Source organism: Aspergillus viridinutans (assembly GCF_018404265.1).
Source record: "Aspergillus viridinutans IFM 47045 DNA, scaffold_1, whole genome shotgun sequence".
NCBI lineage: Eukaryota > Fungi > Ascomycota > Eurotiomycetes > Eurotiales > Aspergillaceae > Aspergillus > Aspergillus viridinutans.
In genome coordinates, this window is record NW_025091217.1 from 4,401,477 (window position 1) to 4,420,089 (window position 18,613).

Genomic DNA, 18,613 nt, shown 5'->3' on the forward strand with positions numbered 1-18,613 from the left:
TGGATTATATCAAAGATGGGGCGCATAACAACCAGGTATAAGCGTCTCCCCTTTAGGGACTGTACTCTCTTTTACTGTCTGATCTACTGGTTTCCGCGCTCAGTTTCTGAACAACTCGTGGCATTGGTGTCCTCAATCTCCTCGAGCGATGCTGCTGCAGTTTCAATGCCTTGGGTCGATCTGGATTGTCATAGCCAATCTACCGCAAGAAATGCAAGTCGTGGAAAAGCTGAACATAATGTAACGCAACGGGAATAGAAGTCGTAGGATTGAGTCAGGTAAACCCCAAAGGAAGTTCGATGAGACTCAGGGCAGAAAGGCAAGTGATCTATGGCAATCCAAGGCAAATGCGAATGCTGATTCATGGAGCTGTATATGAGTTGCCTCATGAGAGGTCGTCTCAGCTTTCCATACCCATTCCGACTTGACAGATGTATTATCCAGTGGCTGGAGTGTACTGGGAGTGGTTGCTGACTTGCTGAAGACATCGATCTTGTCGCATGTACCACTGTTTCAAGAGTGTTAGTCTCTACCTATCCTCTTGCAGGTATCTGGGAAAAGTAGTGTGGGCCGAGTCTCAGCAATAGTTATGAGTAGGTAATATCAAGACATCCATGACTGCTTCCACCTTGAAGCCCTGATCTCCTCATATAAAGAGAATCAACTTCTCTGAACCGGTAATCTCCATTATCAAAGTGAATGATCTTGAGTGGTATCGCCATGACCTACTGTAGTGACATAGCATGAAGCTCTCACCACCGAGGCCAGATGCTGCCAGCACCTCAAGATGATGCCAGTGCCTTCTCTGGACTCCAATATTCACTCATCGTGGCCTGTATCTCCTCCAAGCTGACGCAAGTTCCGGATCCCATCCCCCAACAGACGTGTGATATTCACTCTGTGCCCGTTTCCGGCCCGGTCTGCTGCTGGCTTCCCAGCTTCACCTCCCCAACGCCTTCCTTGACATGAGAACATTCACTCGAACTCGCTTACCTGGTGCTGGAGCAGGTTTTGGTGATTCTTGCCACTCATTTTGTTGTGTTTCCCCTGCCTCCTGCTCAATATTTCTTTCTCTTCTTCTGCTCTCTCTCTCCATCTTCTCTCCTCCTTCTCTGCGAAAGCATTCCTTATTACCATCTTTCAATTCAAAAGCGATCATCAAGCAAGTATCAACTCTTCAAACAATATCTTCATCTCAAAGCATCTCATCAGAGTACCAAAGATCAATAGACCTCATCAAGAAGCCACCAGGTGCTTCTCTTCTCTCGACAACATTCCCAAAGACAAGTACCTCGTGTTGTCGAATTCTTTTTCCCTCCACCACCTCCCAAGCACCATGACTTCTCACGTTGAGATGTACTTCCTGTACGGAGAAGCCTACGACGAAACAGCCCCAGTCACAAGGGCAGAGGCCTGGCTCCGTCAGTTCGCTTACGCGGACTTGACGACCGGTGCCGCGCTTTCCTTTGCGCTCGTCACTCTCCTGGGGGTCATGGCTTTGTTTTGGGAGGATCTCGCTCCCTGGATCTCGGCCGTCGCGAAGAGACTCGTCTCACCGATCCTTGCCGTGGTTGCCGCAGCCGGTTCGCTCGTTGTGCAGCTGGTTAGCGTTCGCTCTCGTCAGGAGCTCGGCACCATCGTGCAGGATTGGGTCAAGCAGCCGATTGTCGACTGTCGCCTCGTCCGACTCGTCTCCGCCGTTGTCAGCTGGTGGTTTCCCTCCAATCAACCCCTGACAACAGTTTGCCGGCTAGCCGGTTCATTTGTCTGCGGTATGACCGCGTACGTGTGGCTCTTCTTCCCTCTTTGGCAGTTCCTGTCTGGCTTTGCCGACGGTCTGCTGGCTGAGACGAAGGAGTTGTCCCTGTACTGCATGGGCATCCACGGACGGTGGACCATCGCTAGTCGGCTTACCTGGCGTCAGTGGGGGAGGGTCGCCTTCTGCAACGGTGAGGAGACCGGACTCGAGCTGCGCGCGATAATCGAGGACGATTGGCAATTGCCACGTCTCTTCGACCTCGACGGCGAGATCCACCACCTCCGAATCCTTGCTTTCGTGGTTGCCAGTGTCTCGCTCGCCATCACGGCGGCGTGGTCGTTCCGCGCTCTCTCCGAGACCGCCTTGTTCCCGCGTGTCGTCGTCGTTTTCCAGAAGCCCTCGTCTCCGGGCCAGAGAGCAGACCACGTCGCCAGCAGCGAGACACAGCTTCCTGGGTCGTCAATCAACAAGCGGCAGGATGACTTGATGAACCTGATCAGCAGGTACGAAGGCATCCTTTCCGAGAAGGAACGTCTCCTGTCCGCCACGACCCAGAAGCTTAGGGCGACCGAGCAACGGATGGAGGATGGCTGGGCTCAAGTCAAGCGGCTGACTGCCCTCCAAGTCAAACGCGCAGAGGAAACTCGCGCCCGTGAGTCGACCGACGTTGCCCAGTTGCGACGCAAGCTCGCGGAAACGGAGGCGCAGCTCAGCCTGGCCCGGGGTAGAGCGAGAGCGGTGGAGGATGATGCCACTGCGAGAGTGCGGTCCCTCTGCAACCAAGTGGCCGAGCTGGAACAGCAGCTGCAGGCCCAGAGGGAACAGGCGGGGCACATTTCCCTGGGCGAAGTCGATTCGCTCAGAGCCGAACTCCAGGTTCGGAATGACCAGCTCGTCGCCATCGAGCACCGCCTGGCCGCCGCAGAGGCCCGAGAGCGCGACTCTCGTGGCCGGGCAAACGATGCCGAAGCCGAACGTCGCCAACTCGCCGATCGCGTCCACGAGCTCGATGCTCAAGCCCAGGAACTCACTGCCCAGAACGAGGTGCTCCAGGCCTTGTGCGACACCCTGTCGCAGGAGTGTGGTTCCCTGGCGGCAATCCAGCAGGAGCGCGATGACGCCTTCGGGCTGGCATCCGCCCTGCAGCACGAGCTTGTGTCGACAAGAGCGACGGCGGAGACCGCATTTAGGGAATCCCAGGAGTCCCTCGCTCAGACTCGCGCAGCCGAATCAAACCTCCGACAATCCATGCAGGAACTCAGGCACGCCTGCGACTTGACTCTCGCGCAGGAACGTGCGGCCAGTGCTCGGGCTCAGGCTCGGGCTTCCGAACTTGAGGCGGAGGTCGAAGACCTCCAAATCAAGGTCGGACTGGCCATGAGGGACGCACAGAGGGCCCAGGAGAGGGCGGTGTCTGCCGAGAGGACCATCGGGGTCCTCCAGACCCGCCTGACCAGGCATGAGGACGCTGCCCGGGGCGCGTTGCAAGAGATCCCCAAGCGCCAGATTGGCAACTTGGGGTCCATCTCCACCGCCCTGGCCGAGAGCGAGGTGAAGGTCGCCCAGCAGCAGGCCGAAATCAACGACTTCCGGCGCCAAGTCGAGCAGCTCAAGCTGCAGGGACCGTCTGGCCCGACCGACAAGGCTGTTCAGGAGGACGTTCAGAAGCTGCGGGCTGCCCTTGATAGGGTACGGAGAGAGCGGACGGAGGACCAACTCCGTTGGGACAAGAGAACGCGTGAGCTGGAGGAGGACAACCGAAAGCTGCGCATCTCTCTGTCGAACGCAGAGGCAGCGTCGGCCCGCCGTCTTGGCGGTCGCCGGCCTCCTACTCTCCCCTGATTTCCTACAGGGTGCTTGTTCAGCCCACCTGGACCGGCCGGGGGGGTCCCGTTTCGACGGGCTCTCATGGCAACGGGCCGGTGGAACCCTGAATAGAGTCCCTGGATCGGGGCCCTATTACTCCTTCCCTAGATGTCGACGTTTCGGTTCGGTATCCTCGCAGTGGCATAAGGTAAACGGGGGCAGCGCGTGTTGCGGAACGTGGGTGGGCTGGGGTCCTTGATGGACACGCACACGGCGCTTGCCAGGGATAAGGGGGGCAGTGGAGGAAGGAATTGCCTTCGGGCCGGGGACTTGGACTGCAGGGATGGACTTTGGGTTAGGCGAGGCGAGCGTGTGTCGGTGGGCGGGCTAGGGGTCCTTGATGGACAGACACACGTCCCGCAGGGGGGCATCGTTGGAGTCGACGTTGAGCATTGATCATGGCCGCGGATCGGAGGATTGATTTCGGGCGTCTGTTTTCTCTGTTTATGGCGTTCTGGAGTTGTTGTTTTACATGGACGAATGAATGAGCCGCTCAGTTGCAGCTGAGTGATGATGAATGAGTATGTGTGACCTCATTGTAGACTTGATGCTGTAGACGTTCCCAGTTCGTACTGTGATCAACCTTGGCTGATAATGATCGACTCGGAAGATCACCTCCAGCCCTATGGCACAGCATTTGTAATTTCACTGGTTGTGGCTTGTCCTTTTGATATTCATGTTCATAATCTTCATGAGGCGCTAGATACATGCTCCTCCACCCGCCCTGTAGACCCGCGCTGTTTCATCTTCCCCCACTCGAGTCCACATTCTCCATACTGCGAACGGAGTATGGTGGATCGACTTATCGCTTGATGAGAAGGGTCTATACCTATCCATTTCAATTTCAGTATTTGTGTGTGCGACCACAACTGAGTACACAGAGTATCTATTCTAGTCTCATAAGTCTTAACTAGCTACCACAATTGTTATCAAGCTCTGTTCCGTTCCAGCCGGTAAGAAGGTTAAATGCTCGAATGCCAAGCAGCCGGCGTTCCTTATCCAAGGCTTTGTTGATTATGGTTGGATATCGTCTAGATATCTATTGGATATAGCATGTCTTTGCAATTGTCACTCAGTACTCAGGTTAACCACTATTGTAGTGTGCTACTATGGTTATGTCTAGCTCATGTCCAGTGGTTTGTGTTGAGGCAGATCAATAGACAGATACCTAGGGTGCATTCTTCCCAACAAGGATGTACATACTCTGAGTGACTGTGAGAGAACTGCTCCTCCATGGGTCACGAAAGTCTAGCGCCCGAAATGTTTCAGCTTGAAAAGGACGGGAGTGTTTGCATTAGTTCCATTAGTTGATTTGCTAGTTTATCGGGTGATGATGTGAGGAAAACGAGGGGATGAAATAGACAGAGGAACTAATGGAAAATATGGTTTGGCCATCAATAACAGTTCTTTCGTCCTCATCTTCATTATTCTTCCTCCATCCATCCATCCATCCATTCATTCATTCTTTGTCCGTTTCAGCTTCTTCATCTGCTGAACCCCTCCATTCCTTATTGCATCAGCTTCTTCTCAGCTTCGTCAGTTGTCAATCGTCAGCATCCATTCCTTCCAAGCTCCAATCTCGTGTATATCCCCACAATCCGCACATTGACACAGACACGCGCCCTGACCCCTATCTTGGCAAAGGGATCCATCGCGATTACTTCCACTCATACGAAGTAGAATACCTTCATTCTTGTCTCATCTGCATCGTGCATCGAATTCGAAATCAATGGTGAATGGCCATTGTGCGATTGATCCGCTGCGGTTGCTGATCCCCTCCCCCTGAAACAGGTCCTTTGACGAGCGCTTTGCGACCATCCAAGGGCCATGCGCCTGGGGATCTCGTAGCCGCCGATCGAAATCGATCATCTCGAACTCTGTCGCTCTTTGTCCGGGGCTCTCGCTCGAAGTTCCAAACAAATCTTTCGAACATATTGTTCTTCGTCTCTCATTCCTGTAATCGCTGTTGTGCGATTGCGACTGTGCGCGGCTGGTCCGAGCAGGTCGATTCAGTGACACCTCGATCTCGTCAGGTGTAACTCACCATTCGTTGTGAATCCGTCGTTTTCGACTTCGTTTCCGTCTCTGTCGTTTGCTATCTGTTTCTGGCAGGACAGGTATACGCACAAAAATGCCTTGCTGCGGTGAGCGCGAAAAGGGTCCCGTGTCAAGGGAGGAGAAATGGGACTCGGTGGTAAGTGTGAAACACGGTCGCGGCCAAGACAATTGCAAGAGTGTCGCTGATTTCTTTGCTTGCAGAATCTGGACGACTTCAAGTCCGAATCGTGTCTAACGCCTTTCTCTTACTTTTGGGTCTATGTCTTTCTTTTGATATCCATCGCGGTGTATGGCGTCGACACCTTCACGGCGGTCAATCTGCTGGTGTTCTCTCGATGGGCCGGATCAATTGAACCCGGTATTCCCTTCACAGTGTCGCGATGGATCTTTGCAGTTTGCATTATCCTCTCTTTCGTTCTGTTGTTTCTTCGGTGGCTTCATGCGATTCGTGCCATGCGCTCGGGAAGCATTGCCCGAAGTTACTTGGACCCTCTGGCTGCGCGAGTCCAGAGTATCCGCATGGGAAGACGTGGTCGCGGCTGGAGACGCTTTTTAGTCTTTGCGGAGTTAACGAAGAGTAAGAAGGGTGCAGAGTATGTGGCTTTGTTCGCGTACTTTGCTTTCGAGAGTAAGCCATCCTGCTTTGTCTACTACTTGGGGTATCAACTGACGTGCCATTCTAGGTTGGATGAATACAGTATTCGCAGATGGCCCCCGCCAAGTTGTCAACGCCATCACTCTGTACTCCGTCATGAAAATGGACCTTCTTCCCGGTAGTGAACACTCGGTGGACGACAACAAGGCAGGCATCGTACAGTTTTTCGAGAATGTCAAGATCCTAGCCGAGGACAACAACCAGAGAGCCGTGGTCTTGTGTGGTATGCTCTTCACGCTCGTGATCTGGGTGCTGTCAATCCTCAAACTGGCATCTGCCGTGATCCTCTACCTCATCTTCCTGTTCCACCATATCCCCTCCGAGGATGGTACTCTAAAGGTGTATTGCCGTCGCAAAATCAACAGCCGGCTCATGCGCGTCGTTCGCCGAAAGGTGGACAAGGCTTTGGCCAAGAGCACCTTGAATCGCGCGCCGACTCAACCCGACCTCGCCCTGGACCGGAAACCGACCCTACCGATGGTGGTTGACCTGAATGCGGAGGACAAGACACCCACCTTCACAACTCTCTCGCGTTCTACGACTCAAACAACGCTCCCTCCGTATACTTCGCGCCCAGGAACCGCGGCACTGGAGCGGAACCCAACTCTTCCTACCCTCCCCGACGTATCATGGACGGAGAAACCGGCCTTGAGCCGAACGGTGACTCAATCATCGGCGCATTCGGAATTAACATCGTACTCTGGGGCTACTGCGGTCTCCGGCTACAGCCCTCTTGATCGCGGGTCTTCACCTGCGCCGCCTGTTCCTCCTGTCCCCAGCGGGGTGCCGATGCCCGGACCACGTTCTTACACCCCAGTATCACGGCCGCCGACAACCCGGCCAACGCGTACACCGGCGCCGCCGTCCGCCACCAACGCACCAAGCCGTATGCCGACACCGATGAACCAGCACGACTATGAGGAAGCGCCACGCCGTTATCCGGACCCCTACAGTATCGATGCCCCTTACGATGAAAACTATGGCGCATATCAGTCGTATAATGCAGCCCCCGATCCTTACTCACGCTCTTTGACGCGTGGGGTTCCTGTGTCGCCTGGCGAGGACTATCCAACTCGGACGTTTTCTCCTCAAAGTCACAGGGGAACACCCCAACCGCAACCTAGCTATCCGGTACGAGCATACACTCCAGGCAACGATGGACCGGCGCGATCACCGCTGGCCATTGATACAACTGGAAGTTATGCCGAAAGATCATATACTCCAGTTTCTCAGAGAGCCACACCCCGACCGCAGCAGCAGAGCCCACAGCAGCAAGGAGGCTACGCTGCATTCAGTCCGTCCTCGATGACCCCGAGCCAGCCAAACGCCGGCGTTCGACCATCAAATTCTCCCGTTTATCATACTTATGGCGGACCAGGCAGTGCTACCTCGCCCAACGAGCCTAGCAACCGAGCACCACCTGTACGAGCCTACACACCGCAAGGCTACAATCCTCAGCCGCGGCCCTATCGACCAGACTACATCTGATTGTTGAGCTCGAGACCTGTACAAAACGATCATGTGAAGCAGCTAGGTTTATTTTATGTTACGACTTCCAGAAGAGCAGGTTTCTTCTGTGATTGATTGATGACTGGATCAGCGGACTTTGTACTTCATGACGGGCGGCTTCAGGTCGCTGTAGATACCCTCTGGATCTTATTAGATCTATTTTTCTTGTTTCGATATCTTCTTCGGGAACATATCATGGATTGAGCTGCTTTACTTTGAGGCCATGGTAGAGGTATCTTGAGCACAAAATAGATACCACAGCCTAGACATAAAGGCATTGACTATAACAATTCATAAATATCCCGTTTTTAATTCTAAAACTTGCGTGATAGTGCCAGCAGAATCCAGAATAGGCAGTTCAACAGTGGCTTTGGACATCTTGTCGTCTTTTGCGCAGTGTAGGCTGTTTTAGTTTATGTGCTTACTTTCTGTGTCTACCGGAAATACAACTTAGGGAAACATGAGCCTGAGATGGATACAGAATGTTTGTAGTATTGACCTTGAACATATTTCGTTGCACATACTCGTACTCCGTAAAGCACAACAAACTGAGGGCGGAGTACCTTCTCAGCGACCATACCAAAAGCAGCCAACTAACCACAAAAGGAAATTCCTTGGTCCTTGCTTACATCTACTTAGCCTACTCCGGACATATTGTCAACTGTCATCAGAATAAGACTCCACGTCGCTGTTTAGGGTACATTTATTCTTCAGTACTCCGTACCACAGACAGAATGGGCTCAGATCCTCACTGAGGCCACACACGACGGTTTTCACCCGCTTTACCTTGACGTCGTGGATGCGCATCGCCATCGCCATCGCTCCCTGCAATGGTTCCTCACCGGCGCTCCTCTTCCTCCGACCCTTCACGCCACGACAACCACCCGCCCGCGAGTTCCTCCGTTGAGTCATGGGTTCGGCAGCGAGGAAATGGCACGAATGGCGGTGGAATGCGTGAGTTGTATGGGGATAGGGATCCGAACGCCGACGTGCCCCGACCGGAGACACCTACAAGCGAGACCGGGGATATAACCACGAACGGGAACGAGTCTCAAACCTTGAGGCGTCAGAGGACGAAATCTATACCTCAGGAGATGAACGGGAGTGGCGAGACGAAGAGAGGTACTACTACAGCGAATGGGGTTGTGGATAACCAGGAGGCTCGCAATGGTTACGCCGAGCTGAAAGCCGGACAGTTTCCCCCACAGCAGGCTCTGGGGCTTGTTTTTGAACATACCAATGATGGCTCAGCGGGTGATAACGCCCACCGGACATCGTTGGTCGATGTGCTTCAAGGGACTGAGGCCCGCGCCGCGCTGAGTGGCTGGTCGGGGAAGATGTCGCCCTCGGAGGGGCAGGATATGGATCGAGAGCGAGAGAAGGTCCTGAAGCTATCCCCGGCTAAGATCCAGGAGCTCACGTCGTCGCCGCAGTCGATACCGTATCGTCCTGTGGCTTCGGAGACAGAGCAAGGTCGACGGGTATTGTCGGATGGCATACATACAACAGGTGCAGATTCGGACGCGGGCGAGTGGAGAGCTCACGCTGGCCATATTGCTAGAGATTTCCAGCCAGAGGATGCATTGGGGCTAGGTACCCCCGTTGCACCGAGACAATCCGTATCCAACGGGCGCACTCGGCCACATGCCTCGAGGACGGTCTCGACTCCCACCTCATCCCGACGACCGACGCTACCGGGGACCAACGAACGGCTAGCGCAGACGTGGGCGTCCCGGTCTAAACCGGACCACCCGGGGATCGGTCTGGGGAATGGTCGCGTGGAGCAGGAATCCAAGCACCAACTCATCCCTTCGCCGCTCATCACCGAGCCTGCCTTGCCGTCTCCCATCCCGCCGTCCATCCCGCTTCCTCCACTGTCGGTGCCAACGTACCTGCAACTGGAGCTTTCGTCTGGCCGACCGTCGCCTTTGTATATCCATCGCTCCGTCACGAATGACTTCCCGTATGAGTCGTCGCGCGTCAAACTCGAGCGCTTGTTGAGCTTTCTGAGACTGCCGCCGGCCCTGGAGCAGGTGCTCTGGTTTGGAATTATGGCGTGCCTGGACGCGTGGCTGTATTCCTTCACGATCCTCCCCCTGCGATTTTGCAAGGCTGTGTATATTCTGTTGGAATCCTGGTTGGTCAACCTGGGCATGGAGTTTCGTTTTGTCTGGGACTTTGTCATCAAGGGAATTTGGAGAGTCTGGCGGAGGCAGAAGAGATCAGCCCACGTCTCAGAGTCTGAACCTAGACCGCGAGGTGCGTCTGCAGAGCGAGAACCAAGGACCAAGTCCGGGGAATCGCGGCGACGGCACCGTGCCGATACACACAAGCACCAGCATCGCCGGCAAAAGTCCATCCCCTCTGCTCTTCTGCCTGACGACAAAGCCGACATCCTCAAGGGACTGCTCATGATTGCTACCTGCTGTGTTCTCATGTACTTTGACGCCAGTCGAATGTACCACTGGATTCGCGGCCAGGCGGCTATCAAACTGTACGTGATCTACAATGTGCTGGAGGTCAGTGACCGGCTGCTGGCCGCCATCGGACAAGACGTGCTCGAGTGTCTCTTCTCGCGTGAGGCTCTAGAGCGTCGCCCGGACGGACGCAGCAAGGTGTTTCGGCCGTTTGGCCTCTTTTTGCTGGCCTTGGCTTATACTGTGCTTCACGCCACGGCGTTGTTCTACCAAGTCATGACGCTGAATGTGGCGGTCAACTCGTACTCGAACGCGTTGATCACGCTTTTGCTTTCGAACCAGTTTGTCGAGATCAAGTCGACGGTCTTCAAGAAGTTTGAAAAGGAGAACTTGTTCCAGCTCACTTGTGCCGATGTGGTTGAGAGATTCCAGCTCTGGCTGATGCTCACGATCATCGCCTCGCGCAACATCGTGGAAACGGGCGCATTCAACTTTGTTGGCACGTTGAGCTCCAGCCTGAGTAGCCAGTTGACCAGCACCAACAGCACCCCTCTGTCGACTCCTCCCATGTCCTCGTCCACTATTCTCCCGCAGTCTTTCACCTTCTTTCCGTCGTCACTCATCTCCTCCTTCAGCCAAGTCAATTCCTTCCTGCCAACATTGGCGCAGGTACTGGGCCCGTTCTTGATTGTCCTCGGGTCAGAGATGCTCGTGGACTGGCTCAAGCATGCATACATCAACAAGTTCAACAACACCCGGCCGGCCATCTACGGCCGCTTTTTGGATGTCCTGGCCAAGGACTACTATACCAATGCGTTTGGCGATCAGAACCTCACAAAGCGTCTAGGACTCCCCGTGATTCCGTTGTCTTGTCTCTTTTTCCGGGTCTCTGTCCAGACGTATCAGATGTTCCTCGCGGCCCTGCTTCCGCACCAGCCGTCGTCGACGGCCGTCGAGTCGACCTCCCTCGCCTCGATCCACAGCCACTACGTCCCGTCGCCGATACCGTCCGCGCCCCCGCTGACTTTGCGTACTATCCTGCCTGCTTCGGCCGCGCACGCCAGCGCTTTCTTCCGAAGGGTGTTGGCCGACGCGATGCCTTCGCCGGCACAATCGGTGTACATTTTCACCGTTATGCTGATTCTCACGGCGTTTATCCTGCTGTTGATCCTGAAGCTGCTTCTGGGCATGCTTTTGCTAGCGTACTCCCGCTCGCGGTACAAGGCGATGAAGGCCCGGGAGGCGGAACAGTCAGCGCACAAGACGGAAAACGGAAGCGCCACGGGCACTGCGTCTCGGGGACGCGAGTTTGCGATCGAGGGGAGCCGTCGCGTGGGCGGGTGGGGGTCGGTCGAGGTCAACGACGACAAGCGGCGGTGGATCTATGCGGATGACCCGGAGGGACTGCGCCGGTTGAAGGCGCGGGAGGAGAGGGACAAGGAGAAGGGTGCGAAGGAGGGCGAGGCGTCGATGGACCATGTGCAGCGCTACGAGATGGTAGCCAAGCGAATATGGTAGATAGAATGTAAGGGTTATTTCATTATCATAATCATGACGGTCATCAATGTCAACGCAAGTTTACATGACTGTACAACTACACCACGACCTGGCCCGCAACGGCTTCCTCGCCACCAAAACATACAGATTCACCAACGGCAACGCAGACGTACAATGCTGCCCAAACTCCTCGACCAGCCGCTCCGCGCGCTCGATCGCTTTCTTCTCGTCAACCACCTCGCCCGACTTGACCATCGCATGCGGCATCAGCGCCCGAAGCACCTGCATCAGCCATGTGCGCGCCGGCTCCCGCAGATGCGGCCTGTCCGCCGTGCTGTTGGCGTACAGCCGGGCATCCACGAAACCCGTCTGCGCAGCCAGCTGATGGAGGTACTGCGGCGCGTTGCCACAGAGACCCAGCTTCTGGACGGCGTCGACGACGATCTGCCGCATTTCCATGTCGATGGGGGTAGGGTCGTCCGTGCAGAAGGCGGTGGTGTCGCAGTCGTCCCATTGGAGGTAGCCGCCTGGTTCTGTCCGTGTCTGCCTTAGCTAGAGAACTGCAAAGAGAAGAGAATACTCACTCAGAAGATCGTACAGATTCCGCACCGCCCGCGGATAATCCGCCTCCTTCATGGCGCCTACGAGCAGCCGCACGTGCACGAGGTCGTACCGGCCCCAATGCTCTTTTGGGAACGGCTGCAGGATATCCTGCACTGTTAGCTGGATCTCGTGGCGTGGGGCTTTGAGCGAGCCGAAGGGGAACTGCGCGGGGGAGATGTCGAAGCCGTGGAGGGAGAGTTTGTGGCGGGGGTGACGGTTGTGGAGGGTTTGTGCGGCGTCGGCGAGCCAGATCCTTGTCACGTCAGTGCCTCTATTCATTTGATTGACACTGTCTTGAGCGTACCCTGTTCCTGTTGCTGCGTCTGCTATGGAGCGAATCTTTGCCGTTGGGATGGAGGGATGGATGGGGGTGCCGCCGATGACATCCACGAGGAAGGCATGTTGGGCGTTGAGACTTCATAAATCAGTGTCAGCAGTCATATACAATTAGTCTTAAGGGACGCCATGTACCGTTTTGACTCTTCTGGATCACGACCTAGGAGGTAAGCTGCGTCAGATGGGGTGGCCATGTTGTTACATATCAGAAAGATATCGACAGGAGACACAGATAGATTGATATGATATGATATAAGAATAAGAGTATGCAACTCTATCCCTGCAAGTCATACCATCATACAGAGTTCTTCACTCGTAGAAACGAAAATAGTGAATTGACACGACACGAACCCTAAATAAACCGGAGATATCATCCCAGGAAAAGACATTCACAAATAAAGTACGTCTACAACCACACTCCCCGTGCAGCATGACATACTTTCATATCATATAGGCCATGCCAGGCCACGCCACTCCACTCCGGCCAGCCCATTCATTAGCGGCCGCATTCCTTGACAGACAGCGGAATCAGGATTTAGGAATTAGGATGTACCCGGATGCAGGTAGCCGGAGAGGGAAACTCCCAGCCGGGCCCACGAGTCTGGGCTGTGGCCCTGTGGGTTGCCGGGATCAGCTCAAGGATTAGTCTAGGACATTATTAGTATTGTCTATTGGTTTCTAGTCGAGTCTGGACGGAGGAGAAAGTCCCAGACCAGACCGAGAACAGATAGTGGCAGGGCGTCAGTCATTGGAGTCATTCCTTCGATTGAACAATCGTCGCTTCCTGCCGTAAGCACTAACTGTTTCCTGTAGTTAGTACTTAATAGCTAGTCACCTTCTCCAGTGACAATTCAATTGTGTCTGTCTCTGTGGTTCGCCCCTGGCTGACCGTTGGCCCAAATGCAAATGCACTCACGGAGTAACTGCAGACAGACGGGAGGTTCCAGAAGCCAGACCGCTGGGTGGATAAATTGTTGTTGTTGTAAGGATCCACATGCCTGCACTGACTGCATCGACAGTCCAATTGATTTGGAATTACTCATTAACTACGGAGTCGAAGGTTCTGATTACGGCTGAGATGGGAGGAGAAATCCGAATCAAATCACGAAGTCCATCCTCCTGATAAGAATCACGGGCTGCTCGCTTAGAATATCATCCACATCCTCATATATCAATGAAAATTAGATGTAAGTGAAACCCCTCATCCTCTTCACTTCCTACTTAATGTGAAATACTCCGTAGTACTTAGGGAAATAATACATTCCCAAAGCTAAATAATCGTCCATACACGCGGACACCCACCATTGGCTGTTCTCTCTGCCCAGTGTCTTGGGGCCGCGGCGGATGCCCGTCAGGATCCACTGGCAATCCTGGATTTGGGTACATCCATGCAAGTGTGCGTAGGTGGATTTTATCCCGTTCCTCAAGGTTGCTGAGCCTGTCACGCTGCCTCGGGATTCGATTTGCATTTGGTATCTGACTCTCTGTTAAGAACGTGCAAGTGTCATCCCAACAGCACAGGCCGCACGTTCTGGCTGACGAGCTGAGTCCGTGCATCCGCAAAGCGAGCTGTTTTGCGTTTGCGTTTACTTTATGTGGAGGATGATCAGGATGATCAGAGGGGAAGGCTAATTTTAGTTGAACCTGTAGAATGTGGAGGGGCAGGAGAAAAGGTTGCCTGGTTTAGGAAAATAGACGACGACCACTCAAGCTGTTCATTGCCTACATGGTGCTGCAAACTATGGGTGCAAAAGGTGTCTATTGACGAAAGCTAGCTGGAAAGCTGACGCCTCGCCAACCGGGAAAACACATACTGGAAGATCTCCCGACTCTTGTACAGATTCTCCACCCGCAGCCGCTCATTGTACAGATGCGCGTTGTCGCTCGCCTGCCCACAGGGTAGATTGGCCGCCGGCGCTGAGAACTCCTTTTCCAAGAACCGGATCGTGGGGATCGAGCCGCCCTCGCGGATGAAGATCGGCTGGACAGTTGAACGGGTAGCGACTGGCTCCCGGGCGGTGGCTGCTGACTTCTCGTCCGACGGGGAGTCCCCGCTGGCGTCTGGCGAGACGATCACGCCCGATTTGCTCGTCAGCGTGGACGAAGTGGGCACCGTCGTGCTGAGGGCGGAGCGCTGGCGGGCCTTGCTCTTGCCGGCCGACGAGGTCGTCGTCGACGTGATGATGCGGTCGATGTGCGACGCCAGGCTGTCCGACGAGTCGGCGCGCGCGAGGCCCGGCGTGTCCTTGCCCTTAGCAACACGCTGCAGCGGCGGGTACTGATGTTTCTGGCTGGCCTGGTCCCGGCTCCAGGCCGCAGTGATCGCTTCCGAGAGGGTCGCGAAGATCTCGTTGTCGGGATCGCCTAGCCAGGGATCCGACTTGCCCGTGATTTCGACCGTGAGGTCGTTCTGCGACTCCAGCTTGTCGAATTGCTCCTGCGCGTACATGGTGAGGTTGGCGGCTACCGCGTCTGCCTCTTGATTCGGGACGACTCGGATCGAGAGGCTGGCTTTGGCTTTGCGCGAGATGGTGGTCGTCGAGGCCTTGCTGCTTCCGGGCACCTCGACCGAATGGATGGTGAGAGACGGCTCCCGCCACCGGTGCATCAACGAGTTGATGAGCGCGTCGCGATCCGTGATCTCAGGGTGCTGCGGTAGCAGGATCCGTGCGACGTCTGCGAATCGCTGCTTTTCGGCCTCCGTCAAGGGAAGAACCAGGTCGTGGAAGCCCGGGATATCGACCCGCCCTTTAGGCCCCACCAAGCTGGCCAGCAGCATCGACAGATCCTTCAACGGCTCATCCAGCAATGCGCTGCCGTCAATACCGCTGTGCAGATCCGGGTGGTCGCTAGTGACGATCAGATTGGCATGCACCACCCCTCGAAGGCCGTACGTCAAACATGGGTTGTAATCGTCTAGCCAGTAACTGTTGGCCAGTAGAATCCAATCAACCGGTCCAATTTCGGGCTTGTGCTGTCGGACGGTCTCGTGAAATCCTTGGGACCCGGACTCCTCCTCGCCCTCGATAAGGAAAACAACGTCGCAAGGAAGCGCCTTTTGCCGTGCAAGATCCGCAGCCGCATACAATGCCGCCAGGATAGGCCCCTTGTTGTCCGAAACACCTCGGCCGTATAAAAAACCATCGATGGATGCCAGCTGGTACGGATCCGTGTTCCACTTGGTTCGGTTGGCATCCGCACCCACGACATCGTAATGCCCGTAGAACAGAATAGTCTTGTCGACTTTATCCGAGGAGTTGGCGCTGAATCGTGCGTACACAATTGGATTTGTGTCTTGTCCGGTAGGCAGGAGTTTCGTCTTCGCCCCCAAGTAGATGCAGTGTCGTCGAAGGAACGCTGCTCCCTGATTGCACTCTCCGGCAAATTTCGGGCTGGCCGAGACCGTTTTGAAGGCGACGAATCTAGCAAGGCAGTTGACCATTTCGTCTGCATCTCATATAAGCATCGTGACATAGTGAAAAATTCTGAGCTTACCATTGTTGATCGGTGCCTGCTCATCCTGCTTGCTAGACACCTCCGTCAAATCCCAGATGCCCACCGTATTGTCATTGCCTCCACTGGCGTAGATGAGTCGGTCCTTGAATCGACCAGCTGCAGACGCCAGCATCGTTCCTCCGTGAGCAACCCAGCTGCCCACTTCTTCAAATCGAGAATTAAATTTCTAGCCACGAGGTTAGACACGGCTCCAACGTCAGTAGAGGCAAGGGCATACCTTGATGACTCCATTCGAATCACCACAAACCACCAGTCCCTGGACAATATCGACTGCCCATAGGTCACCGGTATGTCCGGTGATGCGTTTCACCAGCTGGCGAGAGTCCAAATTCCAAATGTTTAGCGCACCCCCGGAAAGACCACAGTAGAGAAACGATCCGTCGACGGCCAGCGCAAGAACCGGATCCCTGTTCTCGAGCGCTGCTATTTCAGACGGCGCCTCGTCCCGGTCCAATCGCCACAGCTTGACCACGCCGTCGCCGGCGCCCGTGAGAAGCACCTCCTCCGTAGGCGATGATTCAAGCAAGCCTCGGACAAGAAGCATGGTGTAGATGTATCCATGGTGCGAGAAGAGCTTGTGATGGTCGCGCTTGAAGGTCAAGACTTGACCTCCTTGGATGACTGCCCGTACGCCATCTGCACCCGCGTCCGGCCTAGGTGCTCGTGACCCGTCTGGGCCCCGAGAATCAAAAAACCGGTGCGTGCGCTTCGACAGATGAGCGGCTGACTGTTTTGTCGAGACTGCATCTGTTTTGGAGAGGTCGCACCACTGGAATTGTCAGTACTGAGCCTTCTGAAAATCAATATAAGCCTACCTGGATGCTAGTATTCTGACCTCCGCAGTAGATCGTCTTCAAACTAGACGAGTACGCCACGGAGAAGATATCGCCCACGTCGTGATGAGAGTGAATCGAATATAGTCGATCAAAAGTCCTCGTGGACCAGACCTAGCAAAGTCAACAAGGTGAACTTCGAACGGACGCACAGGTAGTTACATTGATGACGGAATCTCCGCCACTGGAGAAGAGAAGGTCGCCATCCTCGGACAAATAAAGACCCAAAACACTTTCTTGATGAGCGTGTACAGAGAGCACGAGTTCATATGTCTCGAGAGACCATGCCTATGCCGCATTCAGTACATGTCAACCAAGATCAGCAGTTAGAAGTACTTACCACAATATCCCCTCCTTGTAGCCCAGCAAAAACACATTCGTCATCTATAACCAGAGCCAGCACCGATCGACTAGCCTGTACTCGATGTCCAATACCACAGTCTGGTCGGATGTTCAGATGATCAGGGCCGTCGTTGGGCAGGTGTTGAGTCAAAGGCCGATAGTCCCGCCCGGAAGTGGTGCGATCATCAATTCCCACTGAGGGATCGGGTTTCCCCTGTACTGCGCTGTTCATCGCTAAGACACGATGAACCAGAGAGTCTTAGCCAGTTTTTCTTTCTTTGGATTGGATGCTGTGGCGTCGGCTGGAGAGGAAGATGGTCTGCTTCGTCCACGTGATGCTCTCTTGCAGTGGTGTTGATGAGTCACCTCAAGAACTAACTACACCATAGATACATATAAACGAAGTTAACTGAATGATGACAAAATACAATAGAAGGCAAAAAAAGGGGTATCAACGATATCACTTCTTGAATTGAGCGCGCAGTCAACGAAAACTCCTTGGATTTCTTTTGCTCTTTTCCGTGGTGATGTCGTGATTGAAGGTGTGGCGGTGCAGATAGGAAGCAATGAAAGCATCAAAACGCAGCGAAACAGCCAGCCATATCCCCTGAGCAATGGAAGTACTCCTTTCTGACATACCTCGAAGGCGCTCTCGGTTCTTCTGACAACATGACTGTCTGCATATAGATAGTCAGTATTGGAAATACTGCTTCTATTTATTATCCAGCCTGCTGCTAGTACTGCAGATGGTATAATTAATGCTCAATACGAGGCAGTACTGACCTAGGTTCCCATAGAAGACGGGTTATCAGAGCATTCGTCCTGCATTGAGACATATTCCATGAGGTTCTAATCTGCAGACCTCAAACATAAATCAACTATCAGTAACACAGGGAAGATGAAGTAGGCAGATGCAGCATTTATACTCATCAGAACCCTGAGATCAAGGGAACACAAAGATATCGCAAGACAAGGGGAGAATGATGAATTAACAAGAGACAAGGAATGAATGAAAGAGTCACAGTCACATTGACTTATCTACCCTAGCTGAGATATGAATAAGATACTGTAAGTACATGATTCTGTGCCAGAGATACGGTGTAGCTTTCTGTCATGATTCCTCCTGCTCAAGGTTTCGTGCATGCGGCAAGACGATAGGTTGACCATTTTCTCCTTTGTCTGGAGTCAGCTATGACGTCCCTTCCGCACGTGCCTTAGAAGA

General features: G+C 54.2%; 5 protein-coding genes across 5 annotated transcripts; 3 read left to right on the forward strand and 2 right to left on the reverse strand.

Moving 5' to 3' along the window:
* Nucleotides 1-1,336: 1,336 nt before the first annotated feature.
* Nucleotides 1,337-3,601, forward strand: Aspvir_001252 (uncharacterized protein; the record flags this gene model as incomplete). The annotated part of the gene is made up of 1 exon (XM_043266378.1): nucleotides 1,337-3,601. The coding sequence occupies one exon, from the start codon at nucleotides 1,337-1,339 to the stop codon at nucleotides 3,599-3,601; it is 2,265 nt and encodes a 754-aa protein (XP_043122313.1).
* A 2,155-nt stretch (nucleotides 3,602-5,756) lies between these two features.
* On the forward strand, nucleotides 5,757-7,826 carry Aspvir_001253 (uncharacterized protein; the record flags this gene model as incomplete). The annotated part of the gene is made up of 3 exons (XM_043266379.1): nucleotides 5,757-5,819; nucleotides 5,885-6,311; nucleotides 6,367-7,826. 3 exons carry the CDS (start codon nucleotides 5,757-5,759, stop codon nucleotides 7,824-7,826), a joined length of 1,950 nt encoding a protein of 649 aa, XP_043122314.1.
* Nucleotides 7,827-8,677: 851 nt separating this feature from the next.
* Nucleotides 8,678-11,782, forward strand: Aspvir_001254 (TAPT1 family protein; the record flags this gene model as incomplete). The annotated part of the gene is made up of 1 exon (XM_043266380.1): nucleotides 8,678-11,782. The coding sequence occupies one exon, from the start codon at nucleotides 8,678-8,680 to the stop codon at nucleotides 11,780-11,782; it is 3,105 nt and encodes a 1,034-aa protein (XP_043122315.1).
* A 60-nt stretch (nucleotides 11,783-11,842) lies between these two features.
* Nucleotides 11,843-12,894, reverse strand: Aspvir_001255 (putative LaeA-like methyltransferase; the record flags this gene model as incomplete). Its single annotated transcript, XM_043266381.1, has 4 exons — nucleotides 11,843-12,294; nucleotides 12,346-12,617; nucleotides 12,669-12,779; nucleotides 12,836-12,894. 4 exons carry the CDS (start codon nucleotides 12,892-12,894, stop codon nucleotides 11,843-11,845), a joined length of 894 nt encoding a protein of 297 aa, XP_043122316.1.
* Nucleotides 12,895-14,471: 1,577 nt separating this feature from the next.
* Aspvir_001256 (glutamine amidotransferase subunit DUG2) lies at nucleotides 14,472-17,623 on the reverse strand (the record flags this gene model as incomplete). Its single annotated transcript, XM_043266382.1, has 6 exons — nucleotides 14,472-16,147; nucleotides 16,196-16,382; nucleotides 16,434-16,985; nucleotides 17,032-17,163; nucleotides 17,212-17,337; nucleotides 17,390-17,623. The coding sequence occupies 6 exons, from the start codon at nucleotides 17,621-17,623 to the stop codon at nucleotides 14,472-14,474; spliced, it is 2,907 nt and encodes a 968-aa protein (XP_043122317.1).
* Nucleotides 17,624-18,613: the final 990 nt, after the last annotated feature.